The 27,899-nt window shown below is 38.4% G+C and overlaps 1 protein-coding gene across 3 annotated transcripts in view; it reads left to right on the forward strand.

The window, feature by feature from the left end:
• ALDH1A1 (aldehyde dehydrogenase 1 family, member A1) overlaps positions 1 to 27,899 on the forward strand; it is a 167,577-nt gene that overhangs the window by 122,305 nt on the left and 17,373 nt on the right. For all 3 annotated transcript variants that reach the window (XM_011965134.1, XM_011965135.1, XM_011965136.1), the window contains 7 exons: positions 13,446 to 13,586; positions 15,450 to 15,579; positions 17,296 to 17,357; positions 18,843 to 18,971; positions 20,321 to 20,434; positions 25,444 to 25,546; positions 27,157 to 27,341. In XM_011965134.1, coding sequence (XP_011820524.1) covers positions 13,446 to 13,586; positions 15,450 to 15,579; positions 17,296 to 17,357; positions 18,843 to 18,971; positions 20,321 to 20,434; positions 25,444 to 25,546; positions 27,157 to 27,341 — 864 coding nt within the window. The remainder of the gene's footprint in view (positions 1 to 13,445; positions 13,587 to 15,449; positions 15,580 to 17,295; positions 17,358 to 18,842; positions 18,972 to 20,320; positions 20,435 to 25,443; positions 25,547 to 27,156; positions 27,342 to 27,899) is intronic.

Genomic DNA, 27,899 nt, shown 5'->3' on the forward strand with positions numbered 1-27,899 from the left:
GAAGCCAACCCTTTGCCACTACATCAATTTCCTTACTCAGGTATGCCACGGGTTGCAAGCTCGTCCCTTGAACCTGTGTAAGGACTGCTAGAGCTATTCCTGTTTTTTTTCTGTGACATATAAAGAAAAGTCTTGTCCTGTTGGCAAGCTTAACACTAGGGCTTGGGTTAGGGCCTTCTTTAGGGCCTGGAAAGCCACTTCTGCTTCATGTATCCATCTTACTAAATGGGTATTGGCTTTCTGAGTTTCCTAATTAGCGTATATAATGGTCTGGCTATTTCGCCGTACCTGGGAATCCATATTCGGCAGAAACCTGTTATGCCAACGAATCCTCTTAGTTGCTTTAGGGTTTTGGGATGAGGATAAGCCAGTATAGGCTGGATACATTCCTCACTGAGGGCCCTGGTGCCTTTGGATAATTTTGGCCCTAAGTATTTAACCTGCTGTAAGAGGAGCCGAGCCTTTGGTTTGGAAAACCTTGTAGCCACAGGTGGCGAGGAAATTTAAGAGCGCTTGGGTGGCTTGACGGCACAAGGTTTCTGAATGGGTGGCCAAAAGTAAATCATCCACATACCGAAGGACAAGAGTGTCCAGGTATGAGAACTGGCTCAAGTCTTGGGCTAATGCCTGGCCAAATAGATGGGGCCTATCCCTGAACCCTTGGGGGAAAACAGTCCAGGTGAGTTGAGATGTTGGGTTTGAAGGATCTTCAAAGGCAAATAAGAATTGAGAGTCAGGATGTACAGGGATGCAGAAAAAGGCATCCCTAAGGTCCAGGACTGTAAACCACTCTGCTTCCTCCAGTATTTGGGAAAGTAGAGTATAAGGGTTAGGTATAGCTGGGTATAGAGGGACAATGGCCTCATTGATAATCCTGAGATCTTGCACTAATCTCCACTGTCCATTGAGTTTCTGTACTCCTAAAATTGGAGTATTGCATGGTTTTACTAGGCCTTGGGCTTTTAGGTCCTTAACAATCCTTTGGAGTCCTGGTTGGGCCTCGGGTCTGAGGGGGTACAGCCTTCGGTAAGGAAAGGAGGCGGAATCCTTAAGTTTAACTTGAACAGGATGGGCATTTTTTGCTTGTCCATATTGTCCTTCTGTTGCCCAGACTTCAGGATTAATTCCTTCTTCAAGCAGGGGACAACAAACGGGTGTTCCTTCTCCTATGTTCAGGTGTATAATGGCTCCTGCTTTTGCTAGAATGTCTCCCCCTAACAAGGGAGTGGGGCTTTCAGGCATCATTAGAAAAGCATGTGAAAAGACTAAAGTTCCCCAGTCACAACTTAATGGCTGGGAGACATATCTAGTGACTGGCTGTCCTAACACCCCTCAGATAGTGACAGATCTGGAGGATGGTTGTCTGGGACAGGAGAGTAAGACTGAGAAGGCTGCTCCAGTGTCCAGGAGACAGTTAACCTTCTGGCCCTCAATGGTCAAACATACCCGGGGCTCTGTGAGGGTGATGGCATGGACTGGCACTTGCCCCGGACACCCTCACTTCTGCTGCTGGATCATCTGGTTAGTGGCTTCTGACTCAGAGGACCTTCGTCCGCTGGGGCAGTGGGCCTTCCAGTGATTCCCTTGACATAAGGGGCGTGGACGAGGGGGCAGCTTACTTCTACTTGGACAATCTTTTCTAAAGTATCCTTGTTGACCACACTGGAAGCAAGCCCTATTAGGCTTTCGATTTTGCTCAGTTTATCCCTTTTCCAGAGCCTCCGAAGTCCGCTTGCCTGAGGGCCATGACTAAAGCGGTGACCTTTTTTTAATCCCTTTTGTCCCATTCCACCCGCTCTCTATTATAAAAAACCAAAGTTTCCAAGTTCAATAGGGTTTCTAAGTTTTGCTCTGGGCCTAAGGCAGACTTTTGAAGTTTTTTCCTAATGTCTGAGTGATAAACTTATCCTTTAAGATTAGTTGGCCTTCAATAGAGTCAGGTGACAGGGAGGTGTGCTTCCTTAATGCTTCCTTTAGTCTCTCCAGAAAGGCAGTAGGATTTTCTTCCTTTCCCTGTGTTATAGTGGACATCATTGGATAATTCATAGGTTTCTTCCTAGTTTTCCTTAGTCCTTCTAGCACACAAGTTAGCAAATGTCTGCAGCACCAATCTCCATGTTCTGATTCTGTGTCCCAGTGAGGTTCTACACTGGGAACTGCCTGCTGGCCTGTGGGGAATCATTCTCTTTCCTCTGTTGTCATCCTGTCATTGACCTGACTGAGATACCGGAGATCACCAAACTCTCGGACTGCAATGATGGCAGCATTTCTCTCATTTGGGGTTAGCGTCTGATTTAGCAGTAACATTACATCTTTCTATGTCAGATCAAAGGATTTTCCTAACCCTTGTAAAACATCAATATAGCCATTAGGGTTAACTGAGAATTTACCTAGGTCTATCTTAATTTGCTTTAAGTCTGAGAGAGAAAACAGTGAATGCACTCTGACTGGGCCGAATTCTCCTCCTCCCACTGTTGGAGGGGGCATAATCGGGGAATATTGGCATTCTTTGGTTCACTGTTTACCCCTTTGTCTATCTCCTTTTGGACTGAATGGGTTGAAGGGGGGTCCTTATTAGTTGGGGAAGGAGTCGAGGGGACGCCGGGGTTGGAGGTAGACTCTGAGGGCTTCCTGTAGGGCAGAAATCACACTTTTTACATAATTACGAGTTGTCTCTTAATGAAAAGAAAGTTTGTACGTATGGCACTTCACTCCATTTGCCTTCTTTTCTACAAAAGAGGTCTAGCTGTAAGATGCTGTTATAATTTATACTTCCCTGAAGTGTATTTTATACTTCAGGAGGCCAGGTTTCTCCCCTTTGAAGAGGATATCGTGGCCAGGCAGTACTGCAGAAGAATGTAAGTCATTTCTTAGCGTCTGAGAGTCAAATTGGTCCCAATTCTCCAGAATACATCTTAGGGGCGTTTTGCCTTGGGGAGAACGTTTCCCATCTGAAAAAAGAACATAGCCAGCACCCCTAGTCATTTTCCAATGAGCATTAGTCCTAGAGCATCCTCTGTTGTCCTAATGCTTATTCCTTTCCAGGGTGCGTAACCACCTATGGACCTCTGCTCATCAGATTAGTAATGCTCACCGATGTAGCAGTCCTGCACCTGTTTTCCCACCTCTCTTGACCACAGAAAAAGGGGTCTGGGGTGCTGGATTCTAGTGGTCCTTTACCAGCATGCCCAACATTGCCTTTGCACTCAGGGGTGAATTCCTTTCCAGGGTGCGGAACCACCCATGGGCCTCTGCTTACCGCATTAGTTACGCTCACCAATGTAGCAGTCCTGCACCTGTTTTCCCGCCTTTCTTGACCACAAAGGAAGAGGTCCGGGATGCTGGATTCTAGTCGTCCTTTACCAGTGTGCCCAATAATGCCTGTGCGCTCAGGGGTGAGTCCTAGAGCTGGACTGGGTTCCTGAGTATTTCAGAACAACCCAGCTGCCCCATCAAGATGCATTCCTATAAACAGCAGTTCTTATGCAAATTCATTTCAGAGAGGGTGTAGCTAACCTTTTGAGTCGGGATTGAGATAGTCTTTTGATTCTGTAAGTACTTTAAGGCTTGGCTGAGTGCAAACAGCTCACACATTTGAGGAGAACAATTATTAGGCAATTTTTTTTAACACTGCTTCCACAAAAGTCTCCGTATCAATTACCGAATACCCACTGGGTTTTCTTCTCAATCACCTGGGAGGAACCATCTGTCATCCTGTTCTGAAGGGAGTTCCTCCTAGGTCTGGTCAGATCTTTGTATGGTAATTAAGATTTAAATCCCCTGTTAGGAAATCTGCTGGGTTAAGGATTTTTTGATAGGAAAAATCCCGGTTGTCCGGTTGTCCGGTTGCCCGTGGCCTCAGTGTTCTCAGGCTATGCCCTTGTTTACACTGACAACAAGGTAATATCGGAGTGTTATAGGGTCATGGAGAAGACCTTCAATAATTAATTACAGATTTTTAATTAACCTGACTTTTAAAGGAATAGGGCACAATTTTTACTATTTCTATCTTTTTCTTTCTTTTTCTCCTTGACTCCCTCTTTGTTTCTCTCTCATCTCTCTCTCTCTCTCCGTGTCTCCCTCTCTCCCTCAGTCTCTCCTTTTCCCTCTATCTCTCTCTCTCCCTCCATCTCTCTCTCTCCCTCCATCTCTCTCTCTCCCTCCATCTCTCTCTCTCTTTCCGTCTTTCTCTCTCAGTCATTACAAACTTGGGGCCCTGGCAAGGGTGATGGGGAACGGGTCCTACATGTTGACAGCTGTATACCTAAATCGGGAGGTACACCAGGGATAAGACTCCCTGGGTTTATAGCCTAGATGCCTAAGGATGCGGCCTTGAGCTTCCTTAGAACCCTTTCGAGGTACAACTTGCTAGAGGAAATGAAAGTCTGAACCATTAGTACCTAGGAGGCAGGGAACAGAGGAAGTAGATTCAGAGGTAAGGAGAATCTGGGGGCTATGCTTTCAAGAAAATCGTGGTCGGGACCCAGGAGGTATGGGTCAGAAGGGAAGGTGGGGGCACATGCATGGGCAACTGTTGAGTAGAGACTTCTGGCTGTGCCACGATCTCAACTGGCTACTGCCAGGAGTTCGGGACAACAGCTTTCTGCCTAGTCAGACCTCAGCTTCCCCAAGAAAATTGAAAGTGGAAGCTGGCTCCAGGCAGACCAACATCCTCCAATATTACGCATCGCTTTGGAGGTCCCTTCATGGTCACCAAAATGTTACTGGGGGTCCTTGCTCCCAGAGCTCCCAAGATGGTGGTGGGCCGCTTTCAAGATGGTGCTGGGCCACTTCAAGATGGCAGCAAGCCTTATGTTCTCTGACCTGGGGTTCTTGGCCTCACAGATTCCAAGGAATGGAATCTTGGGCCATGCGGTGAGTGTTATAGCTCTATTAGAAGCCGTGGGTCACAGAAGAGAGCCATGGAACCCAGTGACTAGTGTTCAGCTTGATTAGGATGAACCCAGGCACTTAGCCATGTAGGAACAATGGCAAGCCTTTAGTCCAATCGGGAGTGGGCGCTGGATCAGGAGCACAGCAGACACCCTGCTGGATCTGGAGGTATGGAAGTCAGAGGCAGGTCTGCAATGGCAACAAACAGCAGTGGTGGACGGCGAGCGAAAGATCAGTTGGAGCCATAACAAAACACGGACCAGAAGAGTGCAGTTGCAAGATTTAATAGAGTGAAATGGAGTGAAAACATTCCCCTATATAATGGGAGGTTGCCATTGCTGGCTCGAATGCCTGAGTTTATATCCTGATCCTTGTCCCTCCTGCTGTGCTCTCAGGCAATAGATGATTGGCTATTTCTTTACCTCCTGTGTTTGCCTAATTAGCATTTTAGTGAGCTCTCTGATTGGTCGGGTGTGGGTTAAGTTGCAAGCTTGTGTTTAAAGGTGGATGTGGTCCCCTTCCCATCTACGCTTAGGGATTCTTAGTCGGCCTAGGAAATTCCAGCTAGTCCTGTCTCTCAGTGGGTTCCTGTAATCCCAGCTACTCGGGAGGCTGAGGCAGGAGAATTGCTTGAACCCGGGGGTCAGAGGTTGCAGTGAGCCGAGATAGTGCCCTTGCACTCCAGCCTGGGCAACAAAGAGTGAAGCTCCATTGAAAAAATAACAATAAATTCTTTCTTATTATGAAAGTAAGATATCCCAGCACTTTGGGAGGCTGAAGTGGGCAGATCACAAGGTCAAGAGATTGAGACCATCCTGGCCAACATAGTGAAACCCCGTCTCTACTAAAAATACAAAAATTAGCTGGGCATGGTGGCGCATGCCTGTAATTTCAGCTACTTGGGAGGCTGAGGTAGGAGAATCACTTGAACCCAGGAGGGTTTAAGTAAGCCAAGTTGCAGTGAGCCGAGATCGCACCACTGCCCTCCAGCTGGGTGACAAGAGCAAAACTCCGACTCAAAAGAAAAAAGAAAAGAAAAGAAATGAAGATAGCATAATATTAATTAAACTTTTTATTCTCCTCCTGGGTGAGAAATCTAAAAAACTTCAGAATTTTTATCTGAACACGTAAGTGTTTCTAAGTCTAATTTGAAATGATTTTTTTGTTCTTTAGTTGCCCAGGGGTTACCAAGCTTTAAATTTCTGTAATGTGAAGAGATAATGTTTTATTTTATGTTACTTTATTTAATTTAATTTAATTTATTTATTTATTTGCTGCAGGAAAAGACTACTGGGAAATTAAAGTCAGCAACACCCAAGGATAATATTATTCATGACAATGTGTTTCAGTTACTTGTAGCAAGCACACGTTCCTGCCAGTCTCCTGCCCAGTCTTTTCCATTACTTTAGCCCCAGTAAATGAGATCACAAAAATAAGATCACAAATCTCAATGTACTGGGCCATGAAGACAGACTTTTTCCAATATAGTGACAGACCTGAGGGGGCCCTTTTGGATTTAGGAGAGGCCCTGGGTTCAGATTTCAGTAGGATGAGAACAAGTAAGACTGAAGTCTCAAGCCACAGGAGTACAGAGTTCAACCACAGGGGTTAACAATTTGAGAAGTAGAAACAAAATAGAATGATGACAAATGTCACTGGCTTTCAGATTCAGATTTTCTCTTTATACCAAAGAGTTCACCAAAGCATGAATTCTCCATTCTGCTTCTCACTGGCTCTGGGGAAAAGTCCACAAACAAAGGTCCTTTATAATATTACTCAACCTTTGTCTATGGCCTCTTTCCCAGACCACCCCATCAACTTAAGAGTTTCAACTTCGTCATGCCCAGTGTCCCTTTCCAACCATTGCTTGCTAGTCACCGCCTCTGTGCATGTCCACAGTGTAGTCCTCAGGACCTAGTTCAAGTCACCATCTATAGTAAGAGCATAGATTTGCAATGTTTGTACTTAACCTTCTTTGAGATTCTGTTCCTTTTCATGTAAAATGAGGAGATAGAAAATTCTTGAGGAGTTAAATATATAGAGCTCTTCAATTGTGCCAGGCATATCCTAAAACTTCAGTCGTGCTAGGGTTTTATATTTCTTTAAAGCCTTCTCTAACCTTCTCAAGCAGTCTTACTCTCTTCTGTGTGGTTATAGGACATGGTATTTGCCTGTATTAAAACCTTTGTATTATACAGCTATAGGTTAATTTGTCTGAGACAATATGCTTCTTGTAGAGATCAACACTACATCTCTCATTTATATCCTTGGTTTCTGGATATAGCATATCCTATAGGTATGCTATACTGTATCCGATAGATATACTGTACTATAGATATAGTATATTCTACAAATCTATGAAATATTTTTCTTTTTCCTCAAACGTCGAATTTCCATATATTCCACATTCCTCACCTTTGGAATTTAGTACTAACCTGACTATTGACTATGGCAGACATTCTCAAAATTTAGCCTGCATCAGAATGTCCAGGAAGGCTTGTTAAAACACAGATAGCTGAGTCCCACCTGCCCCCAGATTTCATTGCAATAATCTTAGAATGGGACCTGAAAATATTCATTTCTTATCAATTCTTTGGTAATGCTGATGTTGTTGGTTGGGAGGGAGGTGGGGGAATGCATTTTGAACCACTGAACTAGAATGTTAAGCGGTTAAGTTGTATCTCCTCTCAAGCGTTAGCATTTAACAGGGGTCATGGAGTTTTGACACCTAAGAAAGTTAGTGATTGGAAACTGTACTGTGGTGATCACTCTGCACCTCTCTGAAATGCTACCAAACCAAAATTGGGCAGAGAAATAGTGACCATCCCTGGCAAGGTCTATAGGAGCCCCAGAAGCCTGTGCCCTTAATATAAGCCATTCACAGAAATAAGAGAGAACTTTATTCTTCACCTTTCAAAGAAGAATGAACGCCTTTTATCAGAGACTTAAAGAAATCCACACACCACCACCTCAAATGTTCCTCTAGTTGCTTGAGTGGCTCTAGCAGGCCTGGGAAGGTGAGAAAAACAATAAAGGGCAAGGACAGAGTGAACCCTTAAGATCTATGTACTTTCTTTCTGTTCAAGAGGGAGACCAGATCTGTTTGCAGTTTGCAACTAACAAACCGAAAAATATTCTTGATGTTTTAGTTCTGGAGCCTTGAACATTGACCTTTGCCACTGGCATTAGTTTTATTAGGGAAACAAATCTCCATGCCTAAAGTTCCAGCTGAAACCTTGTCAGGCAGTCTGAGGACTTTTCTTAGTGAAGTTATGGGATTTACCTCCTTCCTAAAGCACAGTAAGGGAAAGCTGATGATCATACTGGAAGCCCTAGAAATGTTTGCCACTGATTTGCTCTGTGCTTCTTGACAATTACCCAATTACTTCTTGACTGCTCACCCAAGAGATCAAGAATGCTTATTAACATCTACCCAAGCTTCAAATCAGGTCACAATGCCAATTGAGTTGGCTGGTCATCTGATCACTGAAACTAAAATGTTTATGGTATAAACTGTTCATGGTAAACCACTGTTTGAACATCTAGCACTCTTATATTCTTTTTTAGAATTAGTTTAAAACTTATTTTTAAATAATTATTGCTGTTCTCACAATTTTGCCGACAAATGTATAGTAAACTCTGACATTGCTTAGTGAAAGGTACAAATCTAGTAAATTACATAGTCACAGTAAACCTAATATTCTGTATCTGACTCTTTAGATAATGAGCCAAGAGGTTTTAGGGATTTAATTTATAAGTAGAATGGGGCTAATAATGGGCTATATACCGCCTTTCAATGGGACTATAAAGAAAAGAGGAAGGGCAAGAACAAATGGAGGTTACAAAGCAAAGTACAGATGTGGGTGGGAACTGTTTTCTTTTCACTTCAGTGGTTCTTTTAGGCTATATTGACTAATCCTGAAAACTGCTTTTAATACTAAGGCATGACCTAACAAATAATTGGTGGGGATAAAAGTAAATGTCCATTAAAGTAAGTGCCTATGACAGGTGTAAAAGTAAAACTGGTCTGATAACTATTTTCTCCATCTCTGAATGAATTTAATATGGAAATGTACCATCTGAGAGTGATCGAAGAGTTCAGTCCTTCCTTAACTATGCTTTAGGAGACATTTGATATCTCACCATCATTTGAAGTGTCTTTTTACATTCAGCTTGTGGCCCTTACTTCAGAAAAGGAGCATTTTCAGTGCTATAAGCATAAGTGTTATTGATGGTGGCAAATCTGAGTTAATGCACCAAATTGTTTTCTGTTTAATTAAAGAATTATATCCCTGAAAATTCCAGTTCTGAAATTACAAAAAAAAAAAAATGCTAGTCCTGAAATTAAGAAAACAATAACTCTTATGTCTAATAGTTTTTGAATAATGTATAAGTTTTGTTATATCATGGAATCTATTAGAATATTATTTATTATTTATTATGTAAATGCCAATGTAGTTAGATTTATGTAAGGCATATATATATATATATGCCTTATATATATATATAATCATTATATATATATATAATCAGTACAACATGATGAGTTTATAAAACAGGTAACCAAATTATTGAAAATTTATTTACTGCCTATTGTAGACCCAGAATTATAAGAAATATTATAGCTTATAAAACAAATAGCAGTATATAATTATTGCAAAGGAGGTCATTATTAGGGCAGCCTTGCAGAGATGTAAGAACTAGATTTTGTAGTCAGATGTGGGATCAAAGTTTGATTCTACTGTCTGCTAGATTTCATATCCATGAGCCATAGTCTACTCATTTATAAACCAAGGTCCATGATACTTAATAATAAGAGTAACTATAAGGCTTTTAAGAACTTTCCTTAGTGTCTGGAGCTTAGTAGGCTCTTAGCTAGTAGCCATCATCAAGCTGGATTAGTCTGGCAAGGGTTTTAGGTAGATTGATATTTGAGCTGGGCCTTAAAGTATATATAGGATTTTGAAAGTAACGGAGTATACTGGGAGAATATTCTAGGCAAGGAGAACTACAGACACAAAGGTAAGAAGGAGTTGGGTCAGACAGAGTACAAAAAACGTAAACACTAAGTTTGGAGAGGTGAGATGTGCTCTGAAAATCCTGGGCCTTGAAAACCAGGTAGAGGACTTTGACTTGGAGACTGTAGACAAAAGGGAACAGTTGTAAACATTTGAAAGACAAAGTGATAAGATAAAATTATTTGCAGAAGATTAGCCTGGTGATACTAGCCAAGATAGTTTGAGGAGAGAAGAGAGTGAATTTGAGAAAGTATTGATGATATGAAATAATAGGGCCTAAAATTGGTCAGGGCAGTGAAAACTGAAAGGAAGGATTAAAATACATTAGAACTTGCTGGACGCGGCGATCCCTGCATGCCTGTAATCCCACCACGTTGGAAGGCAGAGGCAGCCAGGTTGCTTTAACCCAGGAATTTGAGAACAGCTTTGACAACATGGCAAAGCCCCATCTCTACAAAAAAATTAGGCACACAGTGGCTCATACCTGTAATCATAGCACTTTGGAAGATCAAGGTGAGAGGATCACTTGAGCCCAGGGGTCCGAGACCAGCCTGGGCAACATAGCAAGACCTCGTCTCTACTAAAAATAAACAATTAGCTGGGCATGGTGATGCACTCCTGTAGTCCCAGCTACTCCGAAGGCTGAGGTGGGAGGATCACCTGAGGCTCATCAGGAGGTCTAGGCTTTGGTGAGTCATGTTTGTGCCACTGCACACTAGCCTAGGCAACAGAGTGAATCTCTCTCTATTGAGAGGGAGAGAAATTGCTGAAAGTTATATTAAAATTTAAAATTTTGACTACTAGGACTACAGTAACAATTGCCACCATTGAATAATACATAATGTTCTAACATAGAAAATGCTGAAGTGTTATCTTATTAATCTTCATTACAGCCCTGTGAGGTAACATACCCCAATTTCTTTTTTTCTTTTTTTTTTCTTTTTTTTTTTTTTTTTTGAGATGAGGATCTTACTCTATTACCCAGGCTGGAGTGCAGTGGCGCAATCTCAGCTCACTGCAACCTCCACCTCTTAGGTTCAAGCGATCCTCCCACTTCAGCCTCCTGGGTAGCTAGGACTACAGGCACATGCCACCACACCCAGCAACATACCTTGATTTTAAAGAAAAGAAAGCTGAACCTTAGAGAAGTCATGCCACAACATATTTCATGGGTTATAATAATGTTTTGGGGTAGTGATTTGATTGTATGTCTCTCCCATTTGATTGAATATTCCAAAAGAACAATCTTCTGACTTCACTCGGCTGTCTTTGGCAGAGGGACGATGAGAATGCTGCAGAGTAGAATATTTATCAAATCTTTAGCTAGATGGATGGATGGTTAGATGCCTCAAGGTTTACATAGCTAATGAAGAGGAATCAGAACTCAAATCTGGATTGTTTTCATATCAAACTGTATATTAACTAACATTACTCTATTTCTGCATCTGCAAGATTACATATAAGATGTGAGGAAAGTGGGGGCATGATCCAAAGGACATAATCACAAGAACATCTTTATTTATAGCAGCATTCTTTAGGGATGTGCTTTCCATATGCGAGAGTTACTTATCTTGAAACCAGTTCTCCATATCCCTTTGGGAGGCCAAGATGCCTATGATAGCCCATATTTGGCTAAGACCAATAGCAGGACACTGAACAGAGAGATCCAAATGAAAGCTGTGTCATACAGACCTGTTTAAACACAGAGCAGCATGTATTTTATAAGCTCTGGTATCCACAGATCATGCTGACAATCTCAGATTTTTGTGGTTTGCTTTTTCTTTTTTCAAACAGTGCTCTGTAAATTTAGGAAAAGGTTAGAACGTGCAGCATGAAACAATGTCTAAATATAAGCAATCAGTGTGATTAACTGAATGCCCCAAATATGCACTGTATATGTATTTCTCAGGAAAGGCAGGCAATAAATACATATATTTTGTATATATCATCATTCTCTGAAAAGTTAGACAGTGAGATATACCAGTGTGTGATGTATTACACTGAAAGAATCTTTGCTTGTAGTCAGTAAATATTATTACTTAATCAGACCAGATTATGCTTCTAAAATATCTCCCTTGTCCCAGATCATCTTATTTTGGTGATAAATATTAGAAAAATAGTGGTTTTTGTGTATTTTAATTCACAGACTTGTAAGTGTGGGTCTTCTCGATTGAATACAGCCTAAGAAGGAGTATGTTAATTTGAGGTTCTTTTGAGGGGAGGATATCATCCTTAGATGGGATTTAGCTTAATTGTGTACAACTTTAAAAAAAAAAAATTTAGGGTCATTACTTTTTATCTCCCCAAATTCTTAAAGGGAATCGTGTCTCCTGCAAAATATTGCAACCTACTGGCCTGTGATGTAGCCACGATTTGTGGAGCTATACAATTCCATGCAGTGGCCAGTCCTATGTACAAAAAAATGCTGGAATGATATATGCCTTTATGGTGTTTGCAGTAGTGGCAGGTATGTTTTGTAAGAGCTCAGAAGAGGTCTGAACAGAGATCTGCAGGGGAATGGAGTGGTCAGGGCAATATTTGTAACTGAGGTGGATTGCAAAAGAACCAGAGAATATACCTGGTGTAGAAAAACACAACAGAGAAAGAAGAAATTGAGTGAAGGCACTATGAGAGTGAAGGCAAGGAGTCTAGACTGAGTGTGGAGTCACTTTACTCTGTGACTTTTGCTTGAATTAATGTAGGTTTAAGCCGTGCATCTTTAATAAGAAACTGACTTCTTTACCGGATTAGGGATTTAAAAGGATCTCTTTGTACCCAGTTGGGAAATGAGAGGTTGTCACATGCACATCCTACTCTATTAGTTCCACTATCTCTATGCCCTTTTCCCTCTGCACAAGAGGAATGAGCACACGTTTGTAAGGTTTAATCTTCAACAGCAAAGAAAAGTTCTTATTCACCCTTCAATAGGCTCTTCATGAAAATGGACAAGCTGTTGAGTCAGCAGAGACCAAGGAAGATACTCACTATTTTGGATCTTGAATTTGACCTGGAGCTCCTGTAACCCAGTCACTAAGAAAGTATAACACGTGGTGAACAGCAAAGATTCTACAGTCAGATGGGCTCCGTTTAAAACTCAGTTCAGCCACTTTTAGTTATTGACCTTGGGCAAAGCTCCCCTCTCTCTTTGCTTTAGTTTATTCATCTGTAAAACAGGGAACATATTTGTGCCATAAAAGTATTGAGAATTAAATGAGCTAATAGGTATAAAGTCATCAGAACATTCTTGAAACAGGGCAAGCACTCAGATAAGAGCAACTATTAAAACCATAAAACATTTATACTCTAGGAAATCCAGCATGTGGTGGGTGTGTGGAGATCATCATGGTAAAGATTATTCAGCAGGAGTAATTCCAGCATACAGTAGTTGAATGTGTACAGTGTGCTAGACTTTGGGATAATGGAGACACAGTGTCTGCTTACGAGGCACTACATTCTATTTTACAGGGTTATTGGCATTAAATTTGCTTTCCTAATATGTTTAGCTTACTGAATTGAATTCCCTTTGACTTACAGGCGGATGTTGACAAGGCAGTGAAGGCTGCAAGACAGGCTTTTCAGATTGGATCTCCATGGCGTACTATGGATGCTTCTGAGAGGGGACGACTATTATACAAGTTGGCTGATTTAATCGAAAGAGATCGTCTGCTCCTGGCGGTGAGTATTATCCAAGCTAGATGGGTAGCTAGAGCTCTCAAAAGCATTCAGTGTTTGAAATGGCAGGTTGTTTTGGTTTTAGTGATCCCTATATGCTCTCTACAAACAAAATGAAAACATTTGTTGTCCCAATGTATAGCCCCCTTAACATTGAACTTATTCTCAAATACTAATCTGCACTTCAATTCTGGATGATGTTAATTTCTGTTCCCATAATAGATTCTACGGTCTAAACTTTGGCAAACCCAGGTTAAACCAAATTTTAAAAATTTCTTTACCTTAAAACTTCTCAGAGGCTTTAATAAGATCACATGAAGTTTGAGTCTCCTAGAATGATATATTAGGTTTATTCAAGCATTTGACCACTGAACTCTTTTGATGGAAAAACTCAAGTTTGTTAAGGGTGCCCAAAATATTTCTCTAAAATAAATCTTAATTCTCATTAGTCTAGCTTACTAAGATATTTAATAAATTGTTACATTTTTTCTTCCTGAAATGTGTCTGTTCACAAGGGTCATAATTAAATGATATTCTTTTTACAGGTGAAAAAGGCAAACAATTAAAAAAATCCAATTATTAATGTGGTTTATCAAAATTATGTTTTTATGAATACTATTTTTGTTTATTTATATTTTAGCAGTTAGATGAGTCAGAGCATAATATAGTTGGGGGAGGGTATTTCCTTGTTTTTTTCATCTCAATTTGGCATTATGATGAAGCCGATTTAACATAAACCAATACCAAGATCAGGTTTCAGAGCAAATTTCATCTTTAGAATCTGAAAGTGTCTGTAACAAAGAAGTCTACATTTTTAAAAAATCAACATTAGCATGTATGGTTAATAGCAAGTATGGTTAATCAAAGAACCACTTATTACTCAAATATTCAACATAATTTGAAATACGCAAAAATTCAGAATGAGCAACTATGTGCAGTAAAACTATAGTAATAAAAATGGCCTGTAGGAAGAAAGCAGAAAATGCTAAAACTTGGTTTTTCGCAATTAATCTGATTTGCTGACTGCCTGTCAGCATAAGATCCTATGGGGGGAAAAGTACAGGCATACAAAAGTCACGTTTGGTTAAATTTTGACATGGTAGAGAGTGTAGTACAGAAGCAAATAGCTTTAACAGTTCATCACCTGTACATTTCTGCCTGGTAACCATCCCAGCAGAATATTAGATCTCAAAGAGCTTAAGGTCCTCCTTAAGAGGAGAAGCCAAAGGGGAGATAGGTCATCTTATAATGGTTAGGGCACATGACTAGAAAATGTTGAACTTTACCTGACTATTCAAATGGCAATTATGACAATAATGGCAGCACTGGTAGTTTCCTAATTAAAATTCTGCTAAAGGAAATTCATGGATGAAAAATCCACGAGTTACTTAAGTTTGTGTGGGTAGACTGTGTATATCCAGATGGAATGCATAAATTAAAAATGAATACTGAGGCATCATTAATAGTCAGGGACACTAAATTGTCACCCACAGTTGATTACAAAATAAGAGAAATCTTGTTGGAATTCTGATATGAGTTAGAAAACTAGGTTTCATTCTCACATGCTATGTATATATCAAATTGTGACCAATTCCTAGAAAGTTGGTTAGCAGGAGAACATTCAAAATGAGACAGAAAGAGCACTAGGGTTTAGAAATCAGAATCTCGCTCCCCTTTGTGCCCAGATCTTGCTATTTAACCTCAAGGAAGTCATTTTAACTCTTAAAAAGTGGAAGTTAGACAAGATGTCAAGATTTCTTCTATTTCAAAAATTCTCTAGCACATGATTACTCAAAATATTTACTACATATTTTTAATCTAAAACTTTTATGGAATTTTAGATTTGGTGTTTGATGTGTTTTTCAGACAATGGAGTCAATGAATGGTGGAAAACTCTATTCCAATGCATATCTGAATGATTTAGCAGGCTGCATCAAAACATTGCGCTACTGTGCAGGTTGGGCTGACAAGATCCAGGGCCGTACAATACCAATTGGTAAGTATCTTTGAGAAACCACTAATGGTAAGGATAGGAGTGAGCAGTTTACTATAGAGCTGAATAATTTCAAACTCTCCCTTTTAAAGATGTCAACCAAATAAGGCAAAATTATTCTCCTCTTGACTTTGAGACAACACAGTTTTCAACTTAGACGTTCTATTAAAATTCATAAAATGTATTTTAAACTTGTTTTAGCATAATCATGAAGATAACATTATAGATATTTTAGAAAATGTTAAAGTAAGATCATTCCTATGGCCATAATTACTGATCTGAGGCATGCCTCTCTAAGGTCCCAAACTTTTTAAAACTGGCTTCTGAAATTATTTATTTGGGTTTTATTCCAATACTGACGTTTATATCCTTTCTGTAATGTAATTATTTAAGCTTCTTTACATGTTCCATTATAAGTCAGTTATGGTCATCTGTGCCTGGTCAAACTCAGTATAGTTAGACCAGACTATTCAAACAAGCCAGTTCACACTGACTCATTTCAAATATCTTCAAAGCAAGATGGGACTGTGTTTGCAGCCTGAGTTAAGGGTTTGCGTGTGTGTGTGTGAGAATCTGTATGTATGTGTTATTTTAGTGGGGTATGCACATAATGTAGTAGAAATACTAAACATATTTCATGTGAAACATGAAAAACACACACATTTAGGAAACAGTATGGGTAGAATTTAATTCACACAAACCTACGAACTTTAGGAATACAATACCCTCCAGGACTGGCCCTGATGTGCACTTCCAATCTAATTGGAGCATCCAGGAGGTCAGAAGTGATCGCAGAAAGTTGAGAGGAGAGTAAGACCTCGGTAGTACTAAGAAATGTGGCTACTTTACTGACTTTACTCTGGGACAAAATGGAGAAGTCACTTAAAACACAAATAGATCTTTATGAAGAGACTTCTTGCTGAAGCCAGGAAGCTTCTGTGGGAACTAGAACAGAAATGAATGTAAAGCATAATGTATCTCTCCGAACGACCACATTAACTTCAGGGCACATAAATTGGTCAAATTTAGACTGAAAATAAATGTCTTATACTCCTGTCATTTTCTTCATGTATTGAGAGAATTTGCTTTTATTCTTTGGTAGGCAAATAAAATACATTTTAGAATAAGTCAGCAGGAAAGGTTTATTACTTATAGGGAGATTTTCTTTTTAATTGTACTGTTTTTAATTTTACTATTTCTAAAAATTATATTACAGCCTTTAAAAAGAATTCTCTTTTTAGTAGAACTCTGAGCTACCAGAAACAAACTTGAATGTGGTTCTTCTCTTAGCCAGAGACCTCCTACTTCCTTTCTTGTCCCTTTTTTATAAAACTTTGAGAATAAGGATAATTTTCAAATCAGGCCTCCTAGATGATGAAAGGTAGAATTAATTATCTTTCCGATTTTTTCCAGTTTTGCATCTTTGGTTTCACCTAACTCAATTTTATGGTTCCTGTCATTTCAAATTACTATTTTAGGGCTTCACTTACCATTTTGTGAATAATTGGAGATATGGATGGTCTCGATCTCTTGACCTTGTGATCTGCCTGCCTTGGCTTCCTAAAGTGCTGGAATTACAGGCATGAGTCACCACGCCCTGCCAGATATATGTTTTTAAAATTATTGTCTACACCTTTCTCTCACATCAGCCCCAAACCACCATTTTGTGAATGTCAAATACATTCATTTATATGTGATTATGTGTGTTTTGTTTTTCAGATGGAAACTTTTTTACATATACAAGACATGAACCTATTGGTGTATGTGGCCAAATCATTCCTGTAAGTTTTTCTCCTATATAATTCTCAATTTTAAAAAGAAGAGTTCTTATTCAATCTAATGATGAAGCTTTCTCTAACACAGATGGATGCTTATGTATTTGTTAAATGTGGAGTAAATGTAAGATTTGTTGAACTTGGTCTCCCTGTGACTAAACTTCTTGGATATGAATATAGATAGAAAACCTATCTATATTCTGGCATATCTCTTGAGAAAGTTTTACTGCTACATCATCTACAAATGTTATGGTTGTTTTTTAAAAGTTGTATTATGTACTCTTTATAAGAGCCATGCTTTACATGTATATGGCAAGGTGCTCTCCACTGCACATCTGCAGGATAGCATTTTAGTGAAAGGTAGTAGGGCCTACTATTCTCCAATGCACTTTCTCATTGAGACATCTCATCACGGAGAACAGTAGCTACCAGAATGTTCCACTCACGACAGACATTTTTAAATCAAAATCAAAAAAAGAATACCAGAGGCATTTGAAGCACTGCATGGAATATATTTTAGCTTTAGATAAGAGGTTCAGATACTCCATATTCCTCTTAGAGAAGGTAGCCTTTTTAAGAGAATTGTGAAGCTATTTTAAGCCCAACAAACAGGAGACTATCTAAATGATTTTATTTTAACTGACATGCTTTAAAAGGCCAAGCAAAAAAATGGTGGCGAAGTCCTTATGTGAAGAAATGGTCATGACTTATCTTTTGCTCCAATGAGACTGAAATATATTCATATCAATATTTTAACGGAATTGCTTATTAATTCAAAAATCCCAATAAATTGATAAAAACTATATAATTATGAACACTGATAATAGCTACTATGTACTATGTGTCTATGCTAGACCAGTTATTGCATTGAGCACCTGGCCCTCTTTCTTGATTAATCCTCAAGACAACCTTCCGAGGCAGAGAGGACTATTATCAGCACCCACAGATTATGAAATCGGATACAGAGAGAACGTAACTTGTGTAAGTTCACATGGCTGGTCAGTGATTGAGCTGAGATTTGAACCCGTGTACTTGGCCTCTGGACCCTGGACATCTTTGTCTTAAGCAAGATATTTTTCCTGGAAATAAAAGCTACTGAATAATATTATTGGGTAAATAATTACAATAAATGACCTATGGAGAAGGAGAGTAATCATCCTTTTTAAACATTTTTAGATAACTTACAATGTGTTTCATAATAAGCCAAACCATGCAGTGATTTTTTTTTTCCTGGTAGATAAAGAACTCAACAGCACTTGATTAAATTTTGAGGTTCTCTCCTACTTCCTTCTCATATCTCATATCTGGTTTATTCAGAGCATTTTAGCGTTTACTAGTTGCTTTTAGCAATGAAGTATAATATGCCAGATGATTTCACAAAACTACTGTAATTATTACATAACATCTACAGGGGGTGTATAATGTGGAAGTTGGATTAGCAAATATGCATTTTGCAATACAAAGAATCTATTGTTCCATATTGCTTTCTAGTGGAATTTCCCGTTGGTTATGCTCATTTGGAAGATAGGGCCTGCACTGAGCTGTGGAAACACAGTGGTTGTCAAACCAGCAGAGCAAACTCCTCTCACTGCTCTCCACGTGGCATCTTTAATAAAAGAGGTAAGTTTCCCTAAATTAAAATAAGCACAAGAACTCAAGAGTCCTAACTTACAATAGGAAGACCTCATTTGGTGCTACTATAAAGTACATTATTTACAGATGGCTCCTGTCCAGTCGGGTGAATACATTTAGCATGACTGCTGGCTGCAATTTCTGGCAGTCACCCCGATTTCATCTCTGCCCAAATGCGGACAGAAAGCCAAACACAAAGGCTTGGTATCAGTCATCTTGGGATCACATTTTTGCTTCTTTGTCCAACTCTCATGAACATAAATTCATGTTGAAATTAATGTAACATTCTTTCAAACGTTGAAACATTAAGTTAGTTTGTACCTGCCACTGATGGCCTAGTGTTTTCTGCAAAATTGTGTAAACTAATCTATGTAAGATTGAAAGGGCCTCTATGCCAACATGCTTGTTTGTAATATTAGGCCACATTATTTCAAAATACTTTTCAGTCTACTCATCAGTGGATATGTTTATATTCAGTTTTCTATTATGGTTTCCTCTGCATTTATCTTCCTGTTCAAAAACAGTAAAAGAGCACGTAAAACTTATTTTCATCAACTAACTAGATTATGTTAATATACTTGCAAACAATTCATTGTCCTTTTTTCTTCATCTTACCAAATCTTAAAAAACAAATGTTAGTCATTAGAAACTTAAAGTTACAAAACTGAACTTATCTTTTAAAAATGTACTTATTCAAATTAAAAACAGGGAAAAGAGATGTCAGAATGAAACATTTTAATGCAAATAACAGGAAATTGTAATGTGCCAACTCAGTTCCCATGCCTTCTACCTGAATTCTTTAATGAAGATTGAAATCAACTTGTGATGTTGAATCATGAATGGGATGACAGTACTTACTTAACAATTTACTGACTAAGTAATCCCAGTGGGAATTTGCAACTCAACAGTTATGCCCTCAACAATCAACAACAGCTAGGAACTAAAAAATATGAGATCCCTTCAGCTTCTTATTTTTGTTGATGGGAATAATAAACATGTTACTTTCTTTCTACATAAGTAACTTACCAAACACTTTTTACATACAATCTTTTTGAGTTAGCATTATGCAATTTGAAACAGCCATCACTGGGGCGATGATTCATAGAGTATGGACTTACCCTGACAAGCAATTGTCCCTCAATAATGTAACCCTTGAAGTTATTTTTTATGTGTGCTTAGAAATGACATAATAAGACTAAAGAATAGAACCAGTTGGGTGAATTTTTTTTTCTAGAGCATCTCATAAGGTTGGCATTAAGAGACAATCTCAATCCCCTACTCTCCTCTTTTTTAAATTAAATTCTTATATTGTAACTTTTAAACTTTTTACCTTTTAGGCAGGGTTTCCTCCTGGAGTAGTGAATATTGTTCCTGGTTATGGGCCTACAGCAGGGGCAGCCATTTCTTCCCACATGGATATAGACAAAGTAGCCTTCACAGGATCGACAGAGGTAATATTATTTACTCAGGGCAAAAGTTAAGAATGCTTTTATTGCCAGCTATGAAGTATGCTTTATGTAACTATTTTTGAGCCAACAATTTTAAAACAAAAACTCTTTTTAATGACTTGTTATTTCTTTTAACCTTCAAATATATGCATAGAATATAAGCAGATGTAGTCTGAATGACGTGATACACCTATTTAAAATCAGAATGAGAGTAAACTGTTTTTAGTATGTTCATTACTTTTTCTGATGAGAAATATGGCTGCTGAGACTTTGTCATATTATTAGGAAGATTTATAATAGAAAATTAGGCCATAGTGATTTGTATGAATGAATATGATTTTATCCTGTAGATTATGAAAATTAAATAGTAGAGCCTCACCCTTTTCACCTCATTTGGGGGTGTCTTTCTCCTGGACATTCTGAAAGAGAGCCAGAAACTCTTAGCTTCCCTCAGTGGTACTTCAGCCTAGACTAACTTTTCTGCCTCTCTGGCTTGAACTTGACCATCCTAAAGGTGAAAGAAAAAGACCCCAACCACAAAGGAGAAGTGGCAGGCAGGAGGGAGGGCAGACTAGAAGGTGAAGTTTGGGGAAATAGATCCCCATTTATTCATGATGTTCTATCCTAAGCAAAAGAAAGCAGTGGAAGCATACTGTACCATGAAAAAAAAAATTCTTGAGTCATCCTATTAGATTATGTGACTTTGTTAGGTGCTCAGTGCAAAAAATAATGTGTGCTATTCATTGGTACACAGCGTAGACAGTGAAGAGTGAGCTTCACTCCATCTTAGAAAGCTGCTGATAACAAGAGACAAGGCAGGGTGTGATAAGGTACTAAGGTATGTACAAAGTGCTGTAAAAAGGTTCACAGGAAGGAATGATGATGTCCAAGTGGGTACTAGAACTAGCTCTGGGTTTTGAGGAACTGTTACTTTTTTAACTTCCTGGAAGTTGAGAAGCAAAAAAGACATTCCACATAATGTGGTGAGCATAATTTGATTATTTTATAATCTTAATTATTTACTCCAATATAAAGGCAAATTTACATGCAAACAGAAATGGTGGAAAATCAAACTTAATTTTTCTTGATCTTTTTAAAATGAGGTAAATAAATATATATATGTCTTCTTTGTTTTTCACAGACATAGAGTAGAAAAAGTTCACATTCTGCAAGTCCCTAATTAAGATAGGGAAAAGCAAACCCCACATTCAAGATTTATTGTAGACAAAACAAATGGGAATGTTCAAGACATGGCAATACATTTAAAACTGGTGACACCACAGGTTGAAATCATACCAGAGGAATAAAGGTGAAAATTCCTCAGCCTAGAATTCTAGATCCTCCCCAATAGGGAATCCATGTACCCGTTGAGGTCTAGATCAAGCCTGTTCAACCCATGGCCAGGAATGGCTTTGAATGTGGCCCGACACATTTTTTTTTTTTTCATTCTTATCAGCTATCTTTACTGTTAGTGTATTTTGTGTGTGGCCCAAGACAATTCTTCTTCCAGTGTGGCCCAGGGAAGCCAAAAGATTGAACAACCCTGGTCTAGATCCTATGCCTACACGTTCTCCAGGTCATCTGGACCAGAAGCTGCTGTTTGCTGATCTCATCTACAGCATCAGTTTGTCTTTGCTCATCCATGATCCCCTATAACACTGGGGGAGCACTTTACCTACCTTAAAAAAAACCCCTGGAGATTAAAAGTCTAGAAAATATCTTAGTTTAAATTCTGACTCTACCCCTCCTAGCAGTGTGTCTTTAAAAAGTTAAGTAGCCTTACTAAATTTGAGTTTCTTCATTTGTAAAATGGAGATGAGATCAACCTTACTGAGTTGTACAGAATAAAATTAAATGAGCTAATGAGTAAAACATTTATCACCCTACTGAGCACTCAGTACATATTTCCTCTTTCCTCCTATACTTTTTAATTTCTCACACTAGTTTACACAGTGTGAGAAAAAAGCTTCCAGTCGAATATTTCTTTTTCTCCATCTCTGTCACTCTGCCCCATCTCTTCCTGATTATTCCATATATCTTTTCATTCCCCCCTGCTTTTAGTTCATACTTGGCCATAACCTACTCTAAACTTGCTCCCACACGTTCCCTCTCTGGCTTTCTCCTTGCCTCTACAGTTCCAAGAGCAGAGCAGCCTAAATTTTAAAACACCCCATCTGAGTTCCCATTGTTCACCACATATAATAACAGTGCATGCTCATTGCCTTGTTACTTGTCTCTCTCTCTCTTGCTGATTATCCTCAAAGACAGTCTTATTCATGGTTATCTCCAGAAACCATCACAGTAAGAAATTCTAAAAAAGTATTAAAGAATTAAATGTGAATAACACAATTTTAGGAGCCACACAGAAAAACCCATCTTCCTTCCAACTCCTGGAACTTAGTTCCACGCTCCCTGGAACTTCTTTCTGGATTTTCTTGTAACTTCACATTTGTTGCTTGGCAGATATTAAGGAACTTGATAAATGTCATGAAAGAGGCAAACAAGGCAAACAATAGACTGTATCCTTTGTGTTCATTGTAACAGTGACCCCCATTCTAACAACACTTTTGGCAAGGTAAGAATTTTTTTTTTTTTTTTGAGATGGAGTCTTGCTCTGTTGCCCAGGCTGGAGTGCAGTGGCACGATCTCGGCTCACTGCAAGCTCTACCCCCCAGGTTCATGCCATTCTCCTGCCTCAGCCTCCTGAGTAGCTGGAACTACAGATGCCCACCACCACGCCCGGCTAATTTTTTGTACTTTTAGTAGAGACAGAGTTTCACCATGTTAGCCAGGATGGTCTCGATCTCCTGATCTCATGATCTGTCCACCTCAGCCTCCCAAAGTGCTGAGATTACAGGCGTGAGCCACTGCAATGTCCCATTATGTTCATATAAAATAGAACTCTACCCACATTGTGCAAGACGTAATAAGTTAGACCATTTTCATGAGCATTTGCTACTTCTGCTCCACATGGCAATGCCACAGTATCATGGAATACACTGTTTACCCATAGTCTTAATAGTTCTCATCTTTTCTTCATTGCATACTCCTTTGACAAAAATGATGAATGTAAGGGAATGAAATATAAGGGAATGAAATCATGAGATAAAAATTAATGTCTCCTTGTTTTGACTTTAGCTAGACTTTTGGGAAAACTCAAGCCTTTTATTTGCCATCTAAACTTGTGCCAAGCAAAAGCATAGCCTTTCTTTCTCATTAATACTTCTAACCATTCTTTATGCTAGTTCTTTTGATGTCTGTTGCTTTTACAAAAATATCTCTGATTTTATTCCCTTCCCCAAGACAAAAGTTATCTACTTTAATGGAGTTTCTCCAGTAAACCTAAATTAAACAAATAAAAAATTCAGAAAGAATTTGGAGAAATTAAAGGGTGATAGGAAGTAAGTTTTTTATCTACAAAATTAAAAACTCTTTAACACCTTAAATGAAAATTCAGTTTCTGAAAGTGGTCATAAGAAGTGTATTATGGAATGGCATATAAGAGAAATTTCAGACAGGATTTCCCTAGTGCAAATCTCCTTTTAGTTTAGTTTTTATTAATCTACTTTTAGGGGTTTGATTTAGAAACATAAAATATTTAATTGAGATGAAAACATTAGCATATTAATGCCCTATTCTGTAATGCACAGTAGCAGTTAGTTCAGTAACCACATAAAATCTAAACACTCATTAAACATCGATTTCTCTCTTGTTCAGTTGGGATAGAAATTTTTTATTAAAATCTGACATGTGGAGTAAAAAAAAGAAATTTAGAAAATAAAAGAAGCAAAATAGTGAATTTCCTTTACAAAAGAAAGGCAAAGAAGATGTTGGTGGATTAAGGCTGCCATACAAATAATAAAAAAGAAATAATTGTAGAATCAGCCAAGTTTTTAGAGATAGAAAAACCAGAAACAACTATAGTAAATAATCTTGATGGGAAGTGATCCACAAAGGAAAAAATAATTGAAAACAGTCTTCCTCTGAAAAGAGCAAACTAGCATTAAAGAAAAAACCAGAACTGTAGGATTCCAGCTAACTGAAGTAGCTGCACAGATCCCATTTCTTTCATCCAGTTCCACTGTTCAAAGGTGTGTGTGTTGGGTGGGAAGACAGAGAAAGAAAGAAATAGAGAGACTGTCAGTCCACAGTTAAATGAGCCTTCTGTCATAGATACAAATGAGGAGAGGTATGCAGTGATACGTTATTGTTACTGCTACCGTGGAGTTAATCTATTTGGGAAATGTATTTCTATACAAATGATACAATCTGAATCAGACTCTGAAAGAGCCTTCATGAGGGTATTTGGGAGACTAGGAAAAGAAATGGTCATATCATTTCTTCTAGTATCTGACCTAGTGTCATCAGAGAAGGATTTAAGGAGAAGCTAAGATATCAGCTGGACCCCTAAGAAGAATAGAACTTGAAGGCAGTCCAAGTTGGGGTGGACAAATGATGAGAAGAAGAACGAGATTCAAGAGGTAGTGAATATGTCGGTTTGACTGGATAGAGTTATCTGGATGCCAGAAGAGGGATAAAAAATGAAATAGCTAAGTTGCGACTGGCTCATGATAAGTCTGGTCAATCTGTAGAGAGATGAAATTCTGATTAAAATTAAAAATAACCTGTGTAGCCATCAATATGACTTATGTTCTATATCTCTGCTTTCTTGCTGATGAAGAAAAATCAGCATTTTTCTGATTCCTTTTATGTCCGTATGCTTGGACGAGGGGCCTTTTTATATCTAAAGTGCCAAATCTTTAAAAATGCCATTTTGCCAGAGAATCGCTTGAACCCGGGAGGCGGAGGTTACAGTGAGCCAAGATCGCACCACTTCACTGCAGCCCGGGTGACAGTGTGAGACTCCGTCTCAAAAAAAAAAAAAAGCCATTTGGTGTTTCTCCCAAATGAAATTTTACCGTGGCACACACATCACATAAATTTAGAATGCTAAATCAACCTGTGTTCATGAGAGCTGGGTAAGCCTCCTCCTTTGTAATGCTCCCTTTCAGGTCGGCAAGTTGATCAAAGAAGCTGCCGGGAAAAGCAATCTGAAGAGGGTGACCCTGGAGCTGGGAGGAAAGAGCCCTTGCATTGTGTTAGCTGATGCTGACTGTGAGTAGAAGCCACTTTGTTAACTTTTCATCCTTCATCGTTTTTGGTGTCTGATAATGCCAAAAGTGAACTTGAACTTTCAGAAAAAAAAGCATTTGCTTCTAACATCAAAGTGTAAGGAATTAGAGTCCAGAATTACTCTTGAAAATCTCTTAAATCATCCTAAAGTTATAACACATAGATAATAGACACAATTTCTTCCTGGTTTAGAATAGATTGCTATTTCCTCAGCTGAACCCTAGATGATGTAAACATTTTGCATTTAAGTGCCATGGTGTATTTTTAAAATCCTGTATCAGTGATTATTAACATTTCATTGAGCTAATGGAATACTCCAGAATGGGACTTGGATAGAGACCAACTGAGAAGACAGCAGTTTCACATTTGCCCTCTCCCTTCACTCTGGGTCACACACTCATTAAATGAAATGACCAGAAGAAAATTATACCTAAAATTTAAATATTTTTTTCTAGCAAGTATAGTGGAGTTTATGTATATTAAACCTACAAATTTGATGTAACTCCACTATATAATATTTTAGGTTCATTCTGATTATATTACCAAGTAGAATCTCCCAATTATATCCTAAATAGAAGTTAATTAGGAGAAATGCATGGTCAAACATTCTTTTTACTTTCACAACTGCATAATCTGTTTGAGGCTGTAAATACAAGTGGTTCATGGAATTAGCCTATGTTGCTGTTTTGATCTTAATTGAAGTATTTTAGAACACACTACCTTATGAAATAGTCTATAAACATGACAGGTTTCTAATTTTACTAAGACAGTCTGAAAACTGCTGCTGCTACAACTTAAGCAGATGTAATTAGTTCACAAAATAAATAATAATAATAACCAGTAGCTATAACATTGAATTGAATCTTCAGCATTTAGAAAATTAAAATGCAAAGAAAATTTTATTCTTGTTTAGAGTCTACTAATGAAGCAACCTATTTCCTCCTTTTAATGCACGTTTTATCACCTAAAATAAGAGTTTATAGGCGCATATGAAATAATACGGTATACTTTACATAAATTTTGAAAATGTCTTTGCTGGAATAAAATCATAAGGTGAGTGAGTGATTCTAAGTTTAGTGTTTTTTATTTTTTTAGTTATTTTTATTTTGTTTTTCTTTCCCACAGAGATCACATTTCCTATTGAGTAGAGTATTTAAGATATTTTGAAATTATTTAATTCAATAGAAATGTCAAGTTTATTTATTATCTGTTTAAAATCTGGGGCCTGAAAGAAATAATCTCAGTCATCTAATTGTATAAGTGGAGATATTTATATAAATCATTTCCAATGATTTATATCATTGATCTCATGATCAAATCTCATGACCAAATCTACATTCTTGGTGATGTCCATATTAAAGTTGTAATAGTAACCACTATTTTTTCAGATTCTGTATGTTGCTCTTTTTTCCATGGTAAATGGAGGATCGGAAAGATTAATTTGCCACCTGGCTGGTAGGAGGCAAACTATATTGAGCCCATGTCTGACTCTACCACTCATAATTTTTCTTTATCTCCATGTGCCTCTGAGAAATATAGAAAATACATAATTTTTAGAAAGTATATCTTTAATGTGAATGTCTTCTTTGCAGTGGACAATGCTGTTGAATTTGCACACCATGGGGTGTTCTACCACCAGGGCCAGTGTTGTATAGCCGCATCCAGGATTTTTGTGGAAGAATCAATTTATGATGAGTTTGTTCGAAGGAGTGTTGAGCGGGCTAAGAAGTATATCCTTGGAAATCCTCTGACCCCAGGAGTCACTCAAGGCCCTCAGGTAAGTATAAAATAGAAAGGATAGCATTTTCAGGGCAGAGGAATAAAGTATCCTCTTTAGACCTAGATTTTATTGAATAAGATTACTTCCTATCTGAACACCTTCCTAGGTAAGAATGCTGTGCCAGTTTGGTGATTAAAAGCAATCTAACTCCCAGTGAAAATGGAATTATCCTGTTTTTGTGTTGCCCAGTTTTCATCCTAGAAACAGTTTACCAGCCATGCTGGGAATTAAATACATGAGGAAAAATAACAAATGTTCTAATTCTTTTGCTTTCCTCAATCTGCACACCTCTTGATTCCTATATACAGTTCTCTGTCCGCTTTGAAGTTCTTATACCTTCCTACCGTTTTTTCCTCCTCAATCCTTCATCTCAGCTGCCATCCTAAATCCTCTCCAAGTCATCAGTTACTCTGAGTCCCTAATGGCAGTCTGGGGTCCTAAAAGGTCCTGAGTTTCCTTTGTGGCAAACTTTATTTCAGTTGTTAAAGCCCAGTTATTCCCTTAGGCACTCAGTTTTCTTTGTAGTCTTTATTATCAATAAAGGTCTCTCTCTCT

Source organism: Mandrillus leucophaeus, unplaced genomic scaffold (genome assembly GCF_000951045.1).
Source record: "Mandrillus leucophaeus isolate KB7577 unplaced genomic scaffold, Mleu.le_1.0 Scaffold715, whole genome shotgun sequence".
Lineage (NCBI taxonomy): Eukaryota > Metazoa > Chordata > Mammalia > Primates > Cercopithecidae > Mandrillus > Mandrillus leucophaeus.